At 42.7% G+C, this 21,092-nt stretch overlaps 1 protein-coding gene across 5 annotated transcripts in view; it reads right to left on the bottom strand.

Annotated features, from left to right (window-relative positions):
• Positions 1–7,029: 7,029 nt before the first annotated feature.
• LOC126213289 (speckle-type POZ protein-like) overlaps positions 7,030–21,092 on the bottom strand; it is a 139,949-nt gene continuing 125,886 nt past the window's right edge. For 2 of the 5 annotated variants that reach the window (XM_049940955.1, XM_049940959.1), the window contains one exon: positions 18,763–19,942. Coding sequence is in view for 1 of the 5 variants with exons in the window: in XM_049940959.1 (XP_049796916.1) it covers positions 19,903–19,942 (40 nt within the window). In the remaining 4 variants the exon portion in view is untranslated. Of the gene's footprint in view, positions 8,071–10,445; positions 10,826–16,832; positions 17,152–18,762; positions 19,943–21,092 lie in introns of those variants that run through there. The other 3 variants (XM_049940956.1, XM_049940958.1, XM_049940957.1) reach the window with 3 other exon arrangements.

Below are 21,092 nucleotides of genomic sequence, written 5' to 3'. Positions count from 1 at the left end.
TCGTTCTACACGTTGTCAGTAATGCCAAATGACATGTACATCATGACAAATCTGACTTCTGCTCATCTTCAGCGCAGTAAATGATCAACACAAATAAGTGCTTTAAACTGATTTCCTGTGTGATGATGGTGGTTACAACAGCCTGTCTTATGCGCAGTACATTATTCATGTACATGTTCCGTGGCATGTTTGTTAGTACCTCTCGAGTAAAAATATGCTTAAGGTATTTTAACTTGTTCCACATTCATGAGGAACATGTCACTTAAGACTTGTGGAAGTAATGTCTCTTTATATAATTATGTCTTACGTATTCTGGTTTTATGACTTCTTGTATATCCTAAGGGATCTTCTCACTACGGACCTATGGCGCAAAAACTGTGTCTGATCTAACCTACTTAAAAATTACCCTATATTAATCATTCCCCCTTGGATATTTTTCTGTGAACGCCAGTCTGTATCACTCGCATTTATATAATTTTATTGTATATAGAGTTATTGCAAATACGTGTGCCTACTTACCATTAAAAACTCTTCCTTCAGTGCGATGCAAATTGCGCAGCGTGTTTTTGGTATAATACAACACAAGGGCGCCCTGGGTGTAGACGCAGAGAACTAAAAGAATTGAGGTGGCCGTCCGTTTGCCAGGTAACGAGTCGTTCGCCTGGAGGTTCGCACTCTCACACAACAGTATCTTGTTTCGTTGTCAGTACTCTAACAACATTGAAAATGTGGCACTGTGCAGCCGTAAATAATTTTTAAAACCTTGGGGATCATTGTCACGGACTTGGATAATAAAGGCGTATATCCATAGCAACCTCTGTCCTTGCGCAGCATTTACACACGTCATTTTGTCTTTTTCTAGTCGTTCCTGAGTTGATTCAAAATTCATAGAGGTACGCTCAGTCTATGCGACTAAATGAAGGGCAGTTTGTTTATTGCCGTACACGTTTCGCTACTTGTATTTGTGAAGCATCTTCAGTAGCCTGTAATACATATTTCTTTTATACATATAATAAATGTATGTTGTGGTAATTACAATATGTTACTATGTTATATTTTGCCACGTTTTTTCTAGTTTTTCAGATTAGAATCAACTTTTGTAGCACAAATTTCGTGAGGTAAAATTATTGTTCGGTGTTTCGATTTCCAGTGCTGTTACAACATGTGTGTGGTTCTGGAGATATGTTCATTAGTCTCCATGCTCCAACTGGCCGATTTCCGGCGTTCTTTCACACACATTTGTTACAACACATCACTTACATCACTACTATTTTAAATTTTCTGATCAACATGTATGTGCTTACAAGCGTTAAGTGTTGCCAACTGTCGCTACATATTTATCTTTATCTTACCTATTTTGTATGTGTTGTGTGTGTAGTGTGATACTTTTGATTTGGTGTGTGTGTGTGTGAGAGAGAGAGAGAGAGAGAGAGAAGGGGGAAGAGGATATACGCACGCATACACGCACTCTCATAAAGAACGACGCATTTACACACACACACACACACACACACACACACAAGATATACACATACATACAAAACAAAAAACAAAACAAAAACAAAACAAATGAAAAATATCAAACCACACACACAAGACAAACAAAAGACGAAAGATATAAGCACACAGCAACAGTTGGCAACACTAAGCACCATAAACATATACATGTTGATCAGAAAATTTAAAGTGCAAGTGATGTATTGTAAAAAATGTGTGTTAAATAACGCAGGAAATCGGCCAGTTGGTGCACGGAAACTAATGAACCCATCCCCAGGATCACACGCATGGGCTAACAGCGCTGGAAATCGCAAGTGACACCAAACGATAATTTCGCCTCACGAAATTTGTGTTACAAAAGTTGGTTCTAATCTGAAAAACAAGAGAAAAACATGGCAAAATGTAAGGGTAACATATTGTAACTTTCACTAATACATTTATTAAATGTATAAAAAGAAACATGTGTTACAGGCCACTGAAGATGCTTCACAAATAAAAGAAGCGAAACGCGTATGGTAATAAACAAACAGGCCCTTCATTTAGTTGCATAGAGCGAATACAATTCCTTGAATTTAAGCACGTATTTGTCTCCGCTAATATTAATTTTGTCTGTGATGAAATAAACAGAAAGGGTGAGCATACTTACTATAAATACAAAAGTTTGTCGCTGTGCAACTGTTGTATACAGGGTGTTACAAAAAGGTACGGCCAAACTTTCAGGAAACATTCCTCACACACAAATAAAGAAAAGATGTTATGTGGACATGTGTCCAGAAACGCTTAATTTCCATGTTAGAGCTCATTTTAGTTTCGTCAGTATGTTCGTCCACCTACGCTCAATGGAGCACGTTATCATGATTTCATACGGGATACTCTACCTGTGCTGCTAGAACGTGTGCCTTTACAAGTACGACACAACATGTGGTTCATGCACGATGGAGCTCCTGCACATTTCAGTCGAAGTGTTCGTACGCTTCTCACCAACAGATTCGGTGACCGACGGATTGGTAGAGGCGGACCAATTCCGTGGCCTCCACGCTCTCCTCACCTCAACCCTCTCGACTTTCATTTATGGGGGCATTTGAAGGCTCTCGTCAACGCAACCCCGGTACCAAATGTAGAGACTCTTCGTGCTCGTATTGTGGACGGCTTTGATACAATACGCCATTCTCGAGGGCTGCATCAGCGCATCAGGGATTCCGTGCGACGGAAGGTGGATGCACGTATCCTCGCTAACGGAGGACATTTTGAACATTTCCTGTAACAAAGTGTTTGAAGTCACGCTGGTACGTTCTGTTGCTGTGTGATTTGAAGAGAAGTAATAAAATGAGCTCTAACATGGAAAGTAAGCGTTTCCGGACACATGTCCACATAACATATTTTCTTTCTTTGTGTGTGGGAAATGTTTCCTGCAAGTTTGGCCGTACCTTTTTGTAACACCCTGTATACTGTGTAAGGTATTTTATGTTTACAGCATTGCTCATCGAGCCATATACGTTATCTCTCATTTCTCGCTGCTTCTCTCACACAAATAATGATAAAAATTCAGAAATTCAGGGTCGCCACCAGTCCAAGCCATTCGTAACCATTTAGAAAAAAACGGAGCTCGAAAATTATTAGTTTAAATACTTTAATAATTTAATTACAAGTACGCAAATTTCTTTAAGCAGCCAGATAAATAGCACCCCATGTCGTGCATGAAGCAACTTGATTAATTCAGGATTGGAAATCAGAGTAAGGGGGTAAGATCGACACCAAAGAGTTTATTTTTCACGTAGATTATTTATTGTAACTAAATATTTGGTTGCACATCCTAACTACACATAACTGGTGCCTGACTCGAAATATTTAAGTAAGAATTACGTGAGAATGAAACAGAGCACAATTTAACTACAGCAAGAAGAAACACAGAAGACGGGGGTGGGAGACAATGATACTATCATCTACTTTGCATTAATACCATAAAAATATCTCAGTGAGATTCGCATTACGATTCTACACGTGCACTATTCTGGACAGAGGTTTAACCAATGCACGAGGTTGTGCGTAATTATTCAACATACGGTGTCTGCTGCTTGCAAAAGGCCGAACTAGAGCACGTGGTGCATTCTGACTCAAGCTGTTGTGCTGCTTTGTAGACAGCGCACGAAACAATAGACATTCTTGCAGAAATTGTAGCTCATTAAACAAGCAAACTGTTTAAAATAAAGCCTATTGCGGTGCCGTGGTGGGCCAGAAGGGTCTTTGATTACCAAACACGTGGCACAAAATCGACACACAAAGACAAAAGCAATTTCCACAAAATACACTGCTGGCCACCGTAAATGCAACACCAAGAAAGACAAGAGGCAGCACAACAAAATTTATTGTGTAGATAACATGTTGACCAAGTATCAAATGATTACGTTTACAGACGTCTGTGACATGTGGTTCCTGCCAGAATCAGTAGCCAGAGTAGCCGCCATTGTTGGAGATCACCGCTGCCACACGTCTCGGCATTGAGTCAAAGAGACGTTGGATGTGTTCCTGGGGTACAGCAGCCCAAGCAGCTTCCACACGTTGCCAAAGATCATCTGGTGTGGCAGCTGGGGATGTAATCTGGGTCACTCGTTGAGCAACCGTGGACCACATGTTTTCTATCGGCGAAAGATCCGGATAGCGAGCCGGCCAGGGAAGCAATTCAATTTGGTTATTGACGAAGAACCTTTGGACAATGCGTGCCACATGTGGTCGCGCATTATCCTGTTGAAATATGGCTGTGGCCGAGCCCTGAAGATAAGGAAGGACAACTGGCTCCAGCACCTCGGATATGTAGCGCCGGCTATTTAAAGTACCGGCAATGCGTACTAGAGGCGTGCGAGAGTAATATCCAATACCGCCCCATACCATAATACCCGGTGCAAGACCAGTGTGGCGGTGCATAATGCAGCTGTCCAGCATCCTCTCTCCACGGTGTCTCCACACTCGAATCCGACCATCGTGGTGCTGCAGATAGAATCGTGCCTCGTCAGTAAAGACAACGTCATTCCATTCTGCCGTCCACATCAGTCTGTCATCACACCATTGGCGACGGAGACGTCTGTGGTTCTGCGTCAATGGTAGACGAAGCAATGGACGTCTTGCGGACAGACCACTCTGCTGTAAACGGCGCGCAGACACTGGATGATGCGTTACAGACGCAATGTGCTGTGCCATGGTTCGGGATGTCACTGAGCGATCCGTCACTGCCATGCGCACAATTTGCCTATCAGCACGTGCAGTGGTGCACCGAGGTGAATGCGATCGACCACGTCGGTCCGTCGTACCCTCCTGCATCCAACGGTCACATATCCGCATTACAGTTGTTTGGTTTCGTCCAACACGACTAGCGATTTCTCTGTGTGATAATCCACAATCTCGGTAAGCCACTATCCTTCCTCTGTCGAACTCGGATACTTGATCAAAAGATGTTCACTGTTGTCTACGAGGCATAACTGATCGTCTTGTGAAACAACCACAAGGTAAACACACGTTCCGAACGTACACTCGTCGAAATCGCCAAGCCTTAAATGCCGCTATGAGGTGGCGCCACAGGCGCGCGTGATGTGCGTCTGCGCTGAAATTCTAATCAGTTGCATATCTCATCGCTGCAAACTCATGGTATAAATTTCACTTGATTCGGATGCTTCCTTCAGGGTGTTGCATTTACGGTGGCCAGCAGTGTATAAGGATAAAAATCATTTAAAAAAATAACTCGCTTCACACGCTTCAGATACGCTGACGTTCTTAAGTATTTCACCAGTTAAACATAACGAAGTCCTAACTCAACCTGCTTCCAATCACCTGAAACCCCCCTTTAAGAGCTACGATCCGTACTCATCAGGCGTTCACCGAAGAGTGCCGCTTGCTCTTTCGAGATCACCTAGCTCCCCGTGCAGCGTCAAGTTACCAGAGGGGTAGCCCTCCGTCAACCTCACACACAAAAACAGCCTTCGACTTAGATGGGTAAACCTCTATGTTGAGGTATTGGAAACCTAAGTTGGTCATCCTGTGCTCTCCTTCGAACGAGAAGCAACATCGTCTGCCCACAGCAGACGAGGACCATCTCAGCGATTCCCACAAAACAAAATCGAAAACCCCACATTAAACACATACAATATTCAATAGGCCTCATTTGAGTGCTCAGTCTTTCTGGAAGAGTTCATGAATTGAGCTAAAAATTAGGCAGTAAAGTGAATACATTGTACCGAATCCGACAAGCGTTTTATGAAACGACTTCACAGAGACGTTTCAACTGGCGTGCAGTTTGTTACAAGTGATAGTTTACCTCATGTACTTCTGTGTCTCCTCTGACAGCATCTGGTTTCCTTTCTCTCTCCAGCAGAGTTGCTGTCACAGTGGTGTATATGCAGGAGAGTGTTCGATGTGTTTTGTGTGTTCTGAAACGCGGTCGCCTCTTACAGTTGCTAAGTGCCTATGGTCAGGATCCACCAGATGTGAGGGGCATCAGAGGATGCTATGAAAGATTTAAAGGGGATTACGTGAAGGCGCCCGAAATTTTATTGGCTCTTCATTTCCCACATGCTACTGAAATTTTAATTCCTGAATATTACTTTCCAATTTCATCCCTAAGTCTGATAAAAACGTTAATTAACAACTGCTTGAACTGGGCCATCCGCCACTGTTCTTATTTTTGTTTTCTCATTTTATTTATTCCTCTGACGTTTTCTTCCAGTTTTATGCAGTCGCGATGAGGGGAATGTTTAAGTGTTTTGCGAATTCAGAACTCAACAAAAGTGTGTGCATCGAAAAACTCAAAATCCTAATGGAAGTTATAACTCCCTGATAGAAAAACCATGCCCCCAGACAACAGTTGTTCCCAGAACTCTGATAAAGTTGCAGCATATGATGCTTGCTCAGTTTCTACAGATGCTAGAATTTGATCCAGGACCTTTCATACTGTCGGTATTGAAGGGAGTCGCTAACAGGAGAATTGATGCAGCTGACATTATTGTTACTAAATTTGAAAATCAGGTTAACCTAAGAGGACAAGTAAAGAGAAGACTGCTTGAGGATGAAGAGGAGAGTGTATATGGTTTGCACTAGTGCAAAGGTAAGGTAAGGTCTAATACAAACACTGTCAAATCTTTGACTCAGGTTTCCTTGACTTACATTTTGGCAAATTTATGTACATTTTAGTCACAAACCACTCACTTAATAGTACTCAAATTTGGCAGCAATTAGTCAATACTGTAGTGAAATATTCTGCAAAAGGAATTTTCCTTTACTGCAACAGTAAGGCATTTATGCAACAGAAAAGCCCTAAGATTCGGAATATTTTCCACAGAAATTTGGAGAGCTGTAAAAATCTAGCAAAATAAAACATCAATATTCTGTTCCACAGATATTTGTAATAACGGTATATCAAACTTTGTACGAAAATACATTAACTTTGTACTGTCAGATTTTTCAAAAAAGGAAAATTTGTAATCATCTTGTTGCATGAATTTATTATTTATTATTAAAAACGAATAACTTCAACAAGCATGAAAATGTATGTGTTTATCCATCTAATACTCCCTAACAACTGTGCCAAATTAAGTTACTTTACTTTGAAAACTTTGGACGTTATAAGGGTTTTTATTTTTTTCTCTCCAAAGCATTCCAACTTCGCGTACATCCACCATTAATTATACTGGCAGAGTTCATGACAAAGCAGTAAGTGGTAGACATGGAATGAGTGACCACACTGTTGGTACTGTGTGTACAGGGGTGTAGGCATAGGGGACGATGAGTGGATCCAACCACACCCACTCCCCCTCCTCTAGACCTGTGAAGATCTTTTTTTCTTTTTTAACACGTTTTTATTAGGTCGCTTTCTTGTCTGTCTTATACTTACTTCCCAATGAGCTGCAGACGAGAAACTTCCAAAGTATAAGGGGCATTCAAAAAGAAACGAGCCGGAGGCGTGATTACAGAAACCACTACCTGTATGTTAGAAGTATTGACCCTGGCTGTTGAGACACTTGTCCCACTGTGACTGTGAATGGCTGTCTCATAAAATTCCCGGGGCTGCGGTGTTAACCAGTTCCTCACGTACAGCTGGACGTCGTCGTCCGAGGTGAATCATTTGCCCCTAGGCTCACGTTTTTCTTTGAGCAGGATGGCCCCATTCCGATTCACTTCCTGCAGCATGGGACATCAGCTAATGCCCAGCATTACTCGACCACCATTCGGCAAGCGATCAAATCGAAACGACCAGGCAGTGTCACCCGCGGGGTCATTATGCTCCACGACAATGCAAAGCCTCATACGGCTAACACAGTCATGGCACTCCTGCAGAAATTCAAATGGGAGGCTCTCGGCCACCCTCCATGCAGTCCCACCTCTCTCCCTGTGATCACGCCATTTTTGGTCTCCTTAAGAAGGTTCTGAGGGGCAAATGATTCACCTCGGACGACAACGCTCAGCTGTACGTGTGGAACTGGTTCACATTGCAGCCCTGGGAATTTTATTAGACAGCCAGTAAAACAGGTTCTGGCGAAAAGTTTGGAATTAGAAATGTTGTGAAGATGGAGTTGTCAAGGCAGGAACCTGAAAAAATAAAAGTTCCATCTTGTTTATCATACATGCCAGAAGTACATCATGCTTATCAGAAGACATTAAAAACAGCTGAGCAGTCCAAGACAAACGACGAGAGCAGTGACAGTGAACTTTGAATACCACTATTTAGTGTTTTCAGATATTAAAACTGTTAAATTTAATTACATTATATTAACGATTTTATGTAGACGTAGTTGCGGATGCTTACTGTCACGAGATTGTTTTTTCTTGGTCATTGCTTATAACAGCATTTACGTCACGCAACCACACTAGTTATATGCAAGGCCCCAATTCATGATTATTAAATATGGCTAAAAAGTGCCTGAAATTTACATCACAAACGAAAGTGCTAGGCTCAGAACCCACGCAATATTTTACGACCTAATTTCTAAACAATACATGGATTTATTCGGAGAAAACTGTAAAAGCATTTAATTAGAAAAAAAATAATTTTCAAACACAAGACGCCATACCTTGGCAGTCCTGGCTGAGTCGGAAGGCCTGTGGGAAATGAACATTTTTAATGTACGAGGAGCATTCAAGTTCTAAGGCCTACGATTTTTTTTCTCCGGACTGGAAAGAGATAGAAACATGCGCATTGTTTTAAAATGAGGCCGCGTTCATTGTCAATACGTCCCAGAGATGGCAGCACCGTACGGCAGATGGAATTTTACCGCCAGCGGCGAGAATGAGAACTGTTTTAAATACTTAAAATGGCGACGTTTTCCTTACTTGAACAGCGTGCAATCATTCGTTTTCTGAATTTGCGTGGTGTGAAACCAATTGAAATTCATCGACAGTTGAAGGAGACATGTGGTGATGGAGTTATGGATGTGTCGAAAGTGCGTTTGTGGGTGCGACAGTTTAATGAATGCAGAACATCGTGTGACAACAAACCGAAACAACCTCAGGCTCGCACAAGCCGGTCTGACGACACGATCGAGAAAGTGGAGAGAATTGTTTTGGGGGATCGCCGAATGACTGTTGAACAGATCACCTCCAGAGTTGGCATTTCTGTGGGTTCTGTGCACACAATCCTGTATGACGACCTGAAAATGCGAAAAGTGTCATCCAGGTGGGTGCCACGAATGCTGACGGACGACCACACGGCTGCCCGTGTGGCATGTTGCCGAGCAATGTTGACGCGCAACGACAGCATGAATGGGACTTTCTTTTCGTCAGTTGTGACAATGGATGAGACGTGAATGCCATTTTTCAATCCAGAAACAAAGCGCCAGTCAGCTCAACGGAAGCACACACATTCACCGCCACCAAAAAAATTTCGGGTAACCACCAGTGTTGAAAAAATGATGGTGTCCATGTTCTGGGACAGCGAGGGCGTAATCCTTACCCATTGCGTTACAAAGGGCACTACGATAACATATGCATCCTACGAAAATGTTTTGAAGAACAAATTACTTCCTGCACTGCAACAAAAACGTCCGGAAAAGGCTGCGCGTGTGCTGTTTCACCGAGACAATGCACCCGCACATCGAGCTAACGTTACGCAACAGTTTCTTCGTGATAACAACTTTGAAGTGATTCCTCATGCTTCCTACTCACCTGAGCTGGCTCCTAGTGACTTTTGGCTTTTTCCAACAATGAAAGACACTCTCTGTGGCCGCACATTCACCAGCTGTGCTGCTATTGCCTCAGCGATTTTCCAGTGGTCAAAACAGACTCCCAAAGAAGCCTTCGCCGCTGCCACAGAATCATGGCGTCAGCGTTGTGAAAAATGTGTACGTCTGTAGGGCGATTACGTCGAGAAGTAACGCCAGTTTCATCGATTTCGGGTGAGTAGTTAATTAGAAAAAGAATCAGAGGCCTTAGAACTTGAATGCACCTCGTAATGAATAACATGGTATCTACATTTTACACTCACAAATAACATGGTATCTACCATATAATTGGTCTCAATGTGTTATGTTTTGTTTCTTTTTTCTAACTAATAAGATTTATTTCCATTTTGTAACCTCAACAGTGCATTCCTTAAGGGAGGCAGGACATCAAATGGGCCGACTTGGAGCAGGAGAGGCACCACAGGACATTTTAATTTCCAATGTCTACACTTTTGCAAATCCATAAAACTTTGTCAGCATGACCAACTTCTTTAATTTATGAAAAAATTAATGAGCCGTTAAACTTCATGTTCAGAAAAAACTAATTTTGTAGTTAATTATCTCAATTTTTACCACAGTTTTACACAGACTTGGAAAATTCTAGTGTTTCATACACCTGTAAGTATGGTTTGCATCCTGTGCAAAAATCATCGAAGAATCTCTGTTACTTACGAACAAAAGTGTATACCTATAGCAACAAATGCAGCCAATAATAAGTCAATAAATGATGAAATTTCACATGTAAAAAAAATCATTCTGCTATGTTTTTGAACTTACACTGCTATTAGTGTGAATCCAGAATCCTTCCTGGTCATTCTGACAGTTTTATGAATTTATTTGTAAAAGTATACACAGTGGAAACTGCTGCTCCAAGTCGGCCCCTTTGATGTCCTACCCTCATTAATGTTCAAATACTTAGTTAAAATTTGAAGAAAAGATGTAACATAGTAAAATGTGTAGTTATATTTTTATGAAACTGCATATTCTAATATCTCCAAAGCACTAAAATGTCAGTTACGATGTTTTATGCCCGAGCCCCTCATTTCATTCCCCTCGTCCCATGTAGGCAAGGGGTGGGATGTCAGCGGATACAAGTCGCCACTCTTCAGCCATATGGAAGCAAAACGCTTAAAACAGAATATAAAATTGGACATGAAAGTTGACAAAATGTATGTTTATCATAATAAAGACATATATTCACTTGCATAATGTAAAACATAAAAGGTAGATTTGCTGATCAATTAAAATATATGGCAAATGAATGTTTCACAAAAGATAAAAGACAGAGGGACAGCTATATAAGTTAAAAAAGTGTTGACTGATTAAGGTAGCAACACAGATGACTGACATGAGGAGTGGGCTTAGACTGCCAGGAAGAGGAGTATCACTGGAATGTAGCAGTTCAGGTAAGGTGTAAGAGAGTGTTTGTTTGGGCAGATCTTTGGAGGAGGAATTTGGGGGAGTGAAGAGGGATGCTGTTCCATACCAAGGCATAGGATGTGAGTGGAGAGGAAGGGAGGGGGGGGGGAGGTTCTTTTCGATCTGGTAGGATGGGTGTACATCAGTATATCAGGGCAGATATCATAGTAAAGTAAGGGAAGGCGATTAATGTTTCATTGGGAGAGGACACAGAGAGTGTGGAGGTGTAGCATTGGGGAATGTGGTGGCAGAGGTGTGGCAGTATACCAGGAGCAGTGAGCAGGGAGGAAACTAAGGGGTGGGTAGTGTCGAGTTCACGCGTAATGTAGGATATTCGGAGGTGTTCAAGGTGGAAGAGGAAAGTTGGTACACAACGCGGGTGAGGGAGGGTAAGCAAATTCGAAAGCCTAGGTGGAGTCTACATCTACATCTACATGATTACTCTGCAATTCACATTTAAGTGCTTGGCAGAGGGTTCATCGAACCACAATCATACTATCTCCCTACCATTCCACTCCCGAACAGTGCGCGGGAAAAACGAACACCTAAACCTTTCTGTTCCAGCTCTGATTTCTCTTATTTTATTTTCATAATCATTCCTACCTATGTAGGTTGGGCTCAACAAAATATTTTCGCATTCGGAAGAGAAAGTTAGTGACTGAAATTTCGTAAATAGATCTCGCCGCGACGAAAAACGTCTTTGCTTTAATGACTTCCATCCCAACTCACGTATCACATCTGCCACACTCTCTCCCCTATTACATGATAATGCAAAATGAGCTGCCCTTTTTTGCACACTTTCGATGTCCTCCGTCAATCCCACCTGGTAAGGATCCCACACCGCGCAGCAATATTCTAACAGAGGACGAACGAGTGTAGTGTAAGCTGTCTCTTTAGTGGACTTGTTGCATCTTCTAAGTGTCCTGCCAATGAAACGCAGCCTTTGGCTCGCCTTCCCCACAATATTATCTCTGTGGTCTTTCCAACTGAAGTTGTTCGTAATTTTAACACCCAGGTACTTAGTGGAATTGACAGCCTTGAGAATTGTACTATTTATCGGGTAATCGAATTCCAACGGATTTCTTTTGGAACTCGTGTGGATCACCTCACACTTTTCGTTATTTAGCGTCAACTGCCACCTGCCACACCATATAGAAATCTTTTCTAAATCGCTTTGCAACTGATACTGGTCTTCGGATGACCTTACTAGACGGTAAATTACAGCATCATCTGCGAACAACCTAAGAGAACTGCTCAGATTGTCACCCAGGTCATTTATATAGATCAGGAACAGCAGAGGTCCCAGGACGCTTCCCTGGAGAACATCTGATATCACTTCAGTTTTACTCGATGATTTGCCGTCTATTACTACGAACTGCGACCTTCCTGACAGGAAATCACGAATCCAGTCGCACAACTGAGACGATACCCCATAGGCCCGCAGCTTGTTCAGAAGTCGCTTGTGAGGAACGGTGTCAAAAGCTTTCCGGAAATCTAGAAATATGGAATCAACTTGAGATCCCCTGTCGATAGCGCCCATTACTTCGTACGAATAAAGAGCTAGCTGCGTTGCACAAGAACGATGTTTTCTGAAACCATGCTGATTACGTATCAATAGCTCGTTCCCTTCGAGGTGAAATTTTAGCCAGTCTTCGGGATTTCGCGTTCTTCTGAACTTCGCATGCTTTTCCGTTGCCTCTGCAACAACGTTCGGACCTGTTTTGTGTACCATGGGGGATCAGTTCCATCTCTTACCAATTTATGAGGTATGAATCTCTCAATTGCTGTTGCTACCATATCTTTGAATTTGAGCATCTCATCTACATTTGCATAGTCAGTTCGGAAGGAATGGAGATTGTCTCTTAGGAAGGCTTCTAGTGACACTTTATCCGCTTTTTTAAATAAAATTATTTTGCGTTTGTTTCTGGTGGATTTGGAAGAAACGGTATTGAGCCTAGCTATAACGACCTTGTGATCACTAATCCCTGTATCAGTCATGATGCTCTCTATTAGCTCTGGATTGTTTGTGGCTAAGAGGTCAAGTGTGTTTTCGCAACCATTTACAATTTGCGTGGGTTCGTGGACTAACTGCTTGAAATAATTATCGGAGAAAGCATTTAGGACAATCTCGGAAGATGTTTTCTGCCTACCACCGGTTTTGAACAAGTACACTCCTGGAAATGGAAAAAAGAACACATTGACACCGGTGTGTCAGACCCACCATACTTGCTCCGGACACTGCGAGAGGGCTGTACAAGCAATGATCACACGCACGGCACAGCGGACACACCAGGAACCGCGGTGTTGGCCGTCGAATGGCGCTAGCTGCGCAGCATTTGTGCACCGCCGCCGTCAGTGTCAGCCAGTTTGCCGTGGCATACGGAGCTCCATCGCAGTCTTTAACACTGGTAGCATGCCGCGACAGCGTGGACGTGAACCATATGTGCAGTTGACGGACTTTGAGCGAGGGCGTATAGTGGGCATGCGGGAGGCTGGGTGGACGTACCGCCGAATTGCTCAACACGTGGGGCGTGAGGTCTCCACAGTACATCGATGTTGTCGCCAGTGGTCGGCGGAAGGTGCACGTGCCCGTCGACCTGGGACCGGACCGCAGCGACGCACGGATGCACGCCAAGACCGTAGGATCCTACGCAGTGCCGTAGGGGACCGCACCGCCACTTCCCAGCAAATTAGGGACACTGTTGCTCCTGGGGTATCGGCGAGGACCATTCGCAACCGTCTCCATGAAGCTGGGCTACGGTCCCGCACACCGTTAGGCCGTCTTCCGCTCACGCCCCAACATCGTGCAGCCCGCCTCCAGTGGTGTCGCGACAGGCGTGAATGGAGGGACGAATGGAGACGTGTCGTCTTCAGCGATGAGAGTCGCTTCTGCCTTGGTGCTAATGATGGTCGTATGCGTGTTTGGCGCCGTGCAGGTGAGCGCCACAATCAGGACTGCATACGACCGAGGCACACAGGGCCAACACCCGGCATCACGGTGTGGGGAGCGATCTCCTACACTGGCCGTACACCACTGGTGATGGTCGAGGGGACACTGAATAGTGCACGGTACATCCAAACCGTCATCGAACCCATCGTTCTACCATTCCTAGACCGGCAAGGGAACTTGCTGTTCCAACAGGACAATGCACGTCCGCATGTATCCCGTGCCACCCAACGTGCTCTAGAAGCTGTAAGTCAACTACCCTGGCCAGCAAGATCTCCGGATCTGTCCCCCATTGAGCATGTTTGGGACTGGATGAAGCGTCGTCTCACGCGGTCTGCACGTCCAGCACGAACGCTGGTCCAACTGAGGCGCCAGGTGGAAATGGCATGGCAAGCTGTTCCACAGGACTACATCCAGCATCTCTACGATCGTCTCCATGGGAGAATAGCAGCCTGCATTGCTGCGAAAGGTGGATATACACTGTACTAGTGCCGACATTGTGCATGCTCTGTTGCCTGTGTCTATGTGCCTGTGGTTCTGTCAGTGTGATCATGTGATGTATCTGACCCCAGGAATGTGTCAATAAAGTTTCCCCTTCCTGGGACAATGAATTCACGGTGTTCTTATTTCAATTTCCAGGAGTGTATTTTTGCCAGCATATCGGGGGAAGGTTGAAGTCCCCACCAACTATAATCGTATGAGTGGGGTATTTATTTGCTACGAGACTCAAATTTTCTCTGAACTGTTCAGCAACTATATCATCGGAGTCTGGGGGTCGGTAGAAGGAGCCAGTTATTGACTTAGTTCGGCTGTTAAGTATAACCTCCACCCATACCAATTCGCACACAGTATCTACTTCGACTTCACTACAAGATAAACCACTACTGACAGACCCAAACACTCCACCACCAATTCTGCCTACTCTATCTTTCCTGAACACCGTCTGAGACTTTGTAAAAATTTCCGCAGAACTTATTTCAGGCTTTAGCCAGCTTTCTGTACCTATAACTATTTCAGTTTCTGTGCTTTCTACTAGCGCTTGAAGCTCAGGGACTTTCCCAGCACAACTACAACAATTTACAACTACAATTCCGACTGTTCCTTGATCCAAGCACGTCCTGTATTTGCCATGCACCCTTTGAGATTGCAGCCCACCCCGTACTTTCTCGAGGCCTTCTAACCTAAAAAACCGCCCAGTCCACGCCACACTGCCTCCGCTACCTGTGTAGCCGCCAGATGAGTGTAGTGAACTCCTGACCTATGCAGCAGAACCCGAAACCCCACCACCCTATGGCTCAGTCCATGCAGAGAGTGATAAAACGATGGAGGAGCGGAACTCCATGATACATTTAAATATAAAGGCCATCATTTTAAAGGAAGACAATATGCATTTTTTGAATTATTTTTCAAACAAAGCAAGCAACTGTCAACTAGCTGATATCACATGTGGGCCATGTCAAAACAACCAAGACCTTAACATAAATAACATATTTTCTAACCATGTTGGATGGAGTGGGGATGGACAGGTAGGGGAGGGGATAAGGGGTCACTAAGGGCAGGGAAATGGCAGATGAGGCGGGTGAGGGGTGAGGAGGAGGTGAGTAGTACAATAGGCAAGGATTGGTGGGTGGAGGAACTAGAGTACTTGAATTAACGACTTCGCCAGTCAAGTAGAATAAAACCCACCAAATAGGGGCTTCAACAGATTAGAGCGAAATCCAATACAGCATCTTGCAAGTTGTACTCATGCTGAGCCTTCTAGATGCCCATGTGAACTGTAGAAGCTCATCCACATGAGCTAACGGCATTTCATGGTGTAGTCGTAACTACAATGTGTTCAAAAAACATCAGTCAGTATCAACAGTTTAAATATTTTGATTGTTGTTACATGTGAAAATTTAAATTCTGTAAGTCATTACTGAGAAATGTAAATTTTGGGGCAACTCCACCTCAGAGCCTTTAACTATGACCTATACCTACTCTTAAATGTGTCTTGTTCTGAAATTTTTACCTATCTGTCCCACATATACTGAATCACAATCTATGCACATTAACTGGTATATGCCTGCTTTGTTGATATCTTGTATGGTATGTTGGATGTTTTTAATCTTTTCTGTGGTATATGTTATATTCTGTATGTCGCATGTCTTCCTTGCATTCTCTGTTTTTGGGTTATTTTGTTATCAAATCTCAGTGTGTGTCTTGGTTTCCTGTAATTTGTGGTTTTTTGAGCTTAGTTTTTATTAAGTTTTCAATCTACATTTTTCGATGCAAGCTGGTTGCCCACACTGTTGGTAAGTCTCATAGGATTTTAACTGCACCACCTCAGTCTGTTAGCTGACCATGTACTGTCCCCAGCTGATAGGTCAGAAAATCAAAATTAATTTCTGCCAGATTTAATTACACATTAGCCACGAGTCTCTCTTATTACTGTCTAAAGCTGCTTGTTAACCCCTTCAGCAGGCTTATTAAATGCTTCAGCTTGCTTAATAGTTGCTTTACCTCATCTGTCTATTTTGCAGTTATTGCTTTCAGTCTGACTATAAATCCTTTTAATACCCATTAACATCGACATGACAACATCCAACTGATCTGAGAAGTGCTACCAGACTTTCCAGAATGTATTTTAGATCTGCAGTGGAGTGTGTTGATTTGAAACTTTCTGGTGGATTAAAGCTGAGTGCTTGGCAGAGACTCGAATGCAAGACCTCTGCAAAACAGATTCTGGGCTGTACACCTGGTCCAGCACACAGTTTCAAATTCTGGAGCGTTTGGCGCATCACTTCCCTAAGTAGCCTTTGTACATTAGATTGAAATAAACACCGGTTCAACTGTTGTGGAAACCTTTTGAGGTTTGCCTTTAGGCATTCACACTGTGAGCTTCACCCTTAGGGTGTGTTTACACCTGTGCGACTCGCGCCTAGTCGCCGTGTGCCTGTGCTTGCCTGACACACAAGCAGAGGCACGCATGTAGGTCCATGCCTGTTCCTCGACATCTGGGGGTGCGGGTAATTCCATTAACACCTGTGTTCACACTGGGCGCTTCTGGTTCCATGTGGGGGCAGGCTGCAGCCACACGGTGACTAGCTGTAAGGCACACAGATGTAAACACACCTTTAGTACAGTTTTTGAAGATTGCAGCAGAAGGCAGTCTCTAACATACAACAACAATTTTGATACAAGGATTATGTGGGCCTGCAATAGAAGCACTTTTAAGCGCCATGGGGGGGGGGGGGGGGGGGGTAAAAACGGCATCTGTGGAAAGGTGTTTAAATATTTAAAGCCAAACAACATGAAATACTCAAGAGTAGAAAAAGTTATTTTTTCACAAAATCTATTGAAATCCAAGCGACAGATATCATTACTATTGCCCCTGACTGCCAGGTTGTTTCCATAAGAGTGTGCAAAAATTTAACAGGAGAGAGGATGCTTAACTGAGCAACTTGAGGTAGGGGACCTGGGGTCCGAGAAGTAGGTATTCTGCCTTAGGGCAGGTCTTGTCATGGGTTGAGCCTCTTCCACTTTTGTCTGTCCATAGCCAGTCTTTTCATTTCTGAATATTTGTTTCCTTTGATATTGTCCAGCATCTTCTCCTTTCCTCTTCCCTTTTTCCCGCCGCCACTCCTATTCCTTCCCTCAATAAACAGTCCCTCCTCAAACAATGTCCAATCCAGTTCCGTTTTCTCTTTCTAATGACTTTCAGCATGTTTCTTTCTTCTCCAGCTCTTCTTAGCACTTCCTCATTCCTTACTCGGTCTTCCCATTTCGATTTTTCCATTCTTCTCCTTATCCACATCTCAAGTGCCTCCAATCTTCTTTCCTCAATGTCCAGGTCTCCACACCATACAGTGCAACGCTCCAGATGTAGCACTTGTCAAGTCTTTTCCTCAGATCTTTGTTTAGCGGTCCGCAAAGTAATTTCTGTATCCTGTTGAAGCCCTCTTCTACCATTACAATTCTTTTCCTAATATCTATTGAGCAATACATATAATCCATTATTACACTTCCCAAGTAATTGAAGTTACTCACTTGCTCTATTTCCTCTCCCCATATTTTCATACAGCATTTTCTCCTGTTTCCTCCAATTACCATGCTTTTCTTTTTCTTCTTGTTAATCTTCATTCCATATTCTTCTAATTGTGTGTTTAGATCATCTAACATTTGTTCCATCTCTCTTGCACAATCTGTCATCACAACCATGTTGTCTGCAAATCTTGTACACTCCACACTCTGACTCCCTGTAAAAACTCGTCTCCTTCCATCAAAACTTTCATTAATTATTTCCTCCAGATAGGTATTGAACAGTGTTGGTGATAAACAACAACCTTGTCTTACACCTCTTCCCAGTTCCATTTCTTCACTCGTCACACCACCTATTCTTACTCTTGCTCTATGGTTGAAATATAAATTTCTAATTAGCCATCTATCCCTCCAGTCAACTCCATGTTTCCTTAGAAATCCTCCTCAAGATCAACGAACACAACATACACCTTCCTTTTCTTCTCCACGTACCTCTCTCCCTTATCACTCTCAGTCGCCCAATGGTATCTAGTTCCCACTCCTTGCCTGAAACCAAATTGTTCATCTCCTATTATGCAATTCAGCTTTCCATATAGCCTTCTGTTGAGCGTCGTTGGAAAGACTTTGGCTGCATGCGATATCAGGCTCACTTAAGAAGATAAGAAGAATAAAACCACATTACTGTGTACATTTTTATTTACTTTAGTTACATGTAGCTGCGAACACCATTATTGACATAATGAACATAACATTTGTACTTTATCTTACAAAATGTGCTGAAACTGAAGGCCATCAACCTCAATGCAAGCTGACATCGACAAAGAAGAGTCTGACTCACCCTGACAAATATCCGTGGTGTGTTTCGAATCACATCACAGGCAGCTACAATTCCAGCAGCTAATTCCTTCTCATACACAAGTATCTTTAGCAAGAAATTTTAGGAAATCGTTCCCTGTACAGCCTCTCAGCAGTGAGAGCATTGCGATGTCCTTTCCCATAGACAAGATGGATGCCTGTGAGCTTCATCATATTGTTCTGTACGTCTCTGCATAGCACTGAGTAATGAATGGGTTTGTCGTTGATTCATAGCACATTCTGTGATGGGACAATTTAAATACCATACAACAGAGCCACCTTATGGACAAGTAAAATAAACAAACCAGTATCATGACTTTTTAGCAATCAGGCTCATCGTCCTTGTTTCCTTGCAGGAAATAAAGAATGTTCAAGTAAATTAACAGCACAGTACGTGTAAACTTGTACACATACTAGTTGTAAATAATCTGGAAACAGTAATGCTAGACAAAGTGGTAGACAAGGTCACTTCCATATCTCTGCAAGCTGGCTTCTCTGATCCCAGGTTCCCTACGTCAAACTGTTCTCTTTGTCCTGCAACATCTTTGCATGCTCTTACAAAAGCACCCTGTATACTTCACACATATCACATTAGCCATAACATGTAAGTTCATTTTTATGCTTAGTTCTAATGTAACAAAAAGAACAGAGTCATTAAACCTGTTGCAGAATTCAAAAGGGTGATGATAAAAATAAAATTAAATAGCTCATTTTGCACTGTATAATGTTATGTACATAATGAATGACAAGAAAAACTATCACAGAGTCAACAGTGAAGATGCTACTCTGACATGGAGAGCTCGAATACAGTGGTGAAGAAATGGTGAGCCACATTAGACAGGTCAGGAGGCTGATTGTCCAAACGCAAGTCACACTGTTGTTGGAAGCCTCACGGTCATCGGTGATGACGACAATGGCTCCTTTGATGCTCACTGCTCCACACCAGGCGAGAACCATGATCCTTCACTTGAAGTCACCTGCAGAGTTTCCAGTTGATAGTCCACTAATTGTGGGTAAAAAAAAATGTAACATTGAATTAAAATTTTCACTGCAATCATTTTTTATTATTTTGTTTCATATTTAGTTGGAAATGATAAATATTTTTTACCACATGCACCTAATTTTTAAATATATTTTAAATTAGAGACTAACTGAACTAGAAAGAATTTTGTGCCAACCATACAGATCCTCTTACAGATCAATAGTCACTACACAAATGCTTATCGGGCAAGTAAGTTGTAAAGCAAGCTTAATGAGATATCTTGAGGACATACTCTTTACTGAACCTCTACATTTCAGTGTGAGGAATATCTTTTATTAATTGTACATGTGCATCAGATTTTAGTGTACATTGGGTGACAAAAGTGATGAGATAGCAATATGCACATAAAAAGATGGCACTAATAATACATACACAAGGTATGTAGCAAAACAACAGTGCATTGGTGGATCTGTGATTTTTACTCAGGTAATTCATGTGAAAAGGCTTCCAATGTGATTACGGCTGCACATTGGGAATTAATAGACTTTGAAAAGACCAGGGAATGGTACTTTGAGCTAGATGCATGGAACATTCCACGTTGGAAAATGATGATGTTATGGTCTTCAGACCATAGACTGGTTTGATGCAGCTCTCCATGCTAGTCCATCCTATGCAAGCTGCCGCTTCGAGTATGTACTGCAACGTACATCCTTCTCAATCTGCTTAGTGTATTCATTTCTTTGTCTCCCTCTACGATTTTTGCCCTCCACACTTCCCTCCAACAACAAATTGGTGATCCTTTGATGCCTTAGAACATGTCCTATCAACAGATCCCTTCTTCTAGTCAAGTTGTGCCACAAATTCCTCTTCTCCCTAATTTTATTCAGTACCTCCTCATTAGTTACATGAACTACCCATCTAATCTTCAGCATTCTTGAGTTGCACCACATATCGAAAACTTCTATTCTCTCCTTGTCTAAACTACTTATCGCCCATGTTTCACTTCCATACATGGCTACACTCCATACAAATACTTTCAGAAACGACTTCCTGACACTTTCTCTGCAGAAACGCTTTCCTTGCCATAGCCAGTCTACATTTCATATCCCCTCTACTTCGACCATCATCAGTTATTTTGCTCCACAAATAGCAAAACTCCTTTACTACTTTA

The sequence above is a fragment of the Schistocerca nitens genome, chromosome 11, assembly GCF_023898315.1.
Source record: "Schistocerca nitens isolate TAMUIC-IGC-003100 chromosome 11, iqSchNite1.1, whole genome shotgun sequence".
Lineage (NCBI taxonomy): Eukaryota > Metazoa > Arthropoda > Insecta > Orthoptera > Acrididae > Schistocerca > Schistocerca nitens.
The sequence above is the reverse complement of the archived record's forward strand: the minus strand, read 5'-3'. Positions and strand labels throughout refer to the sequence as shown.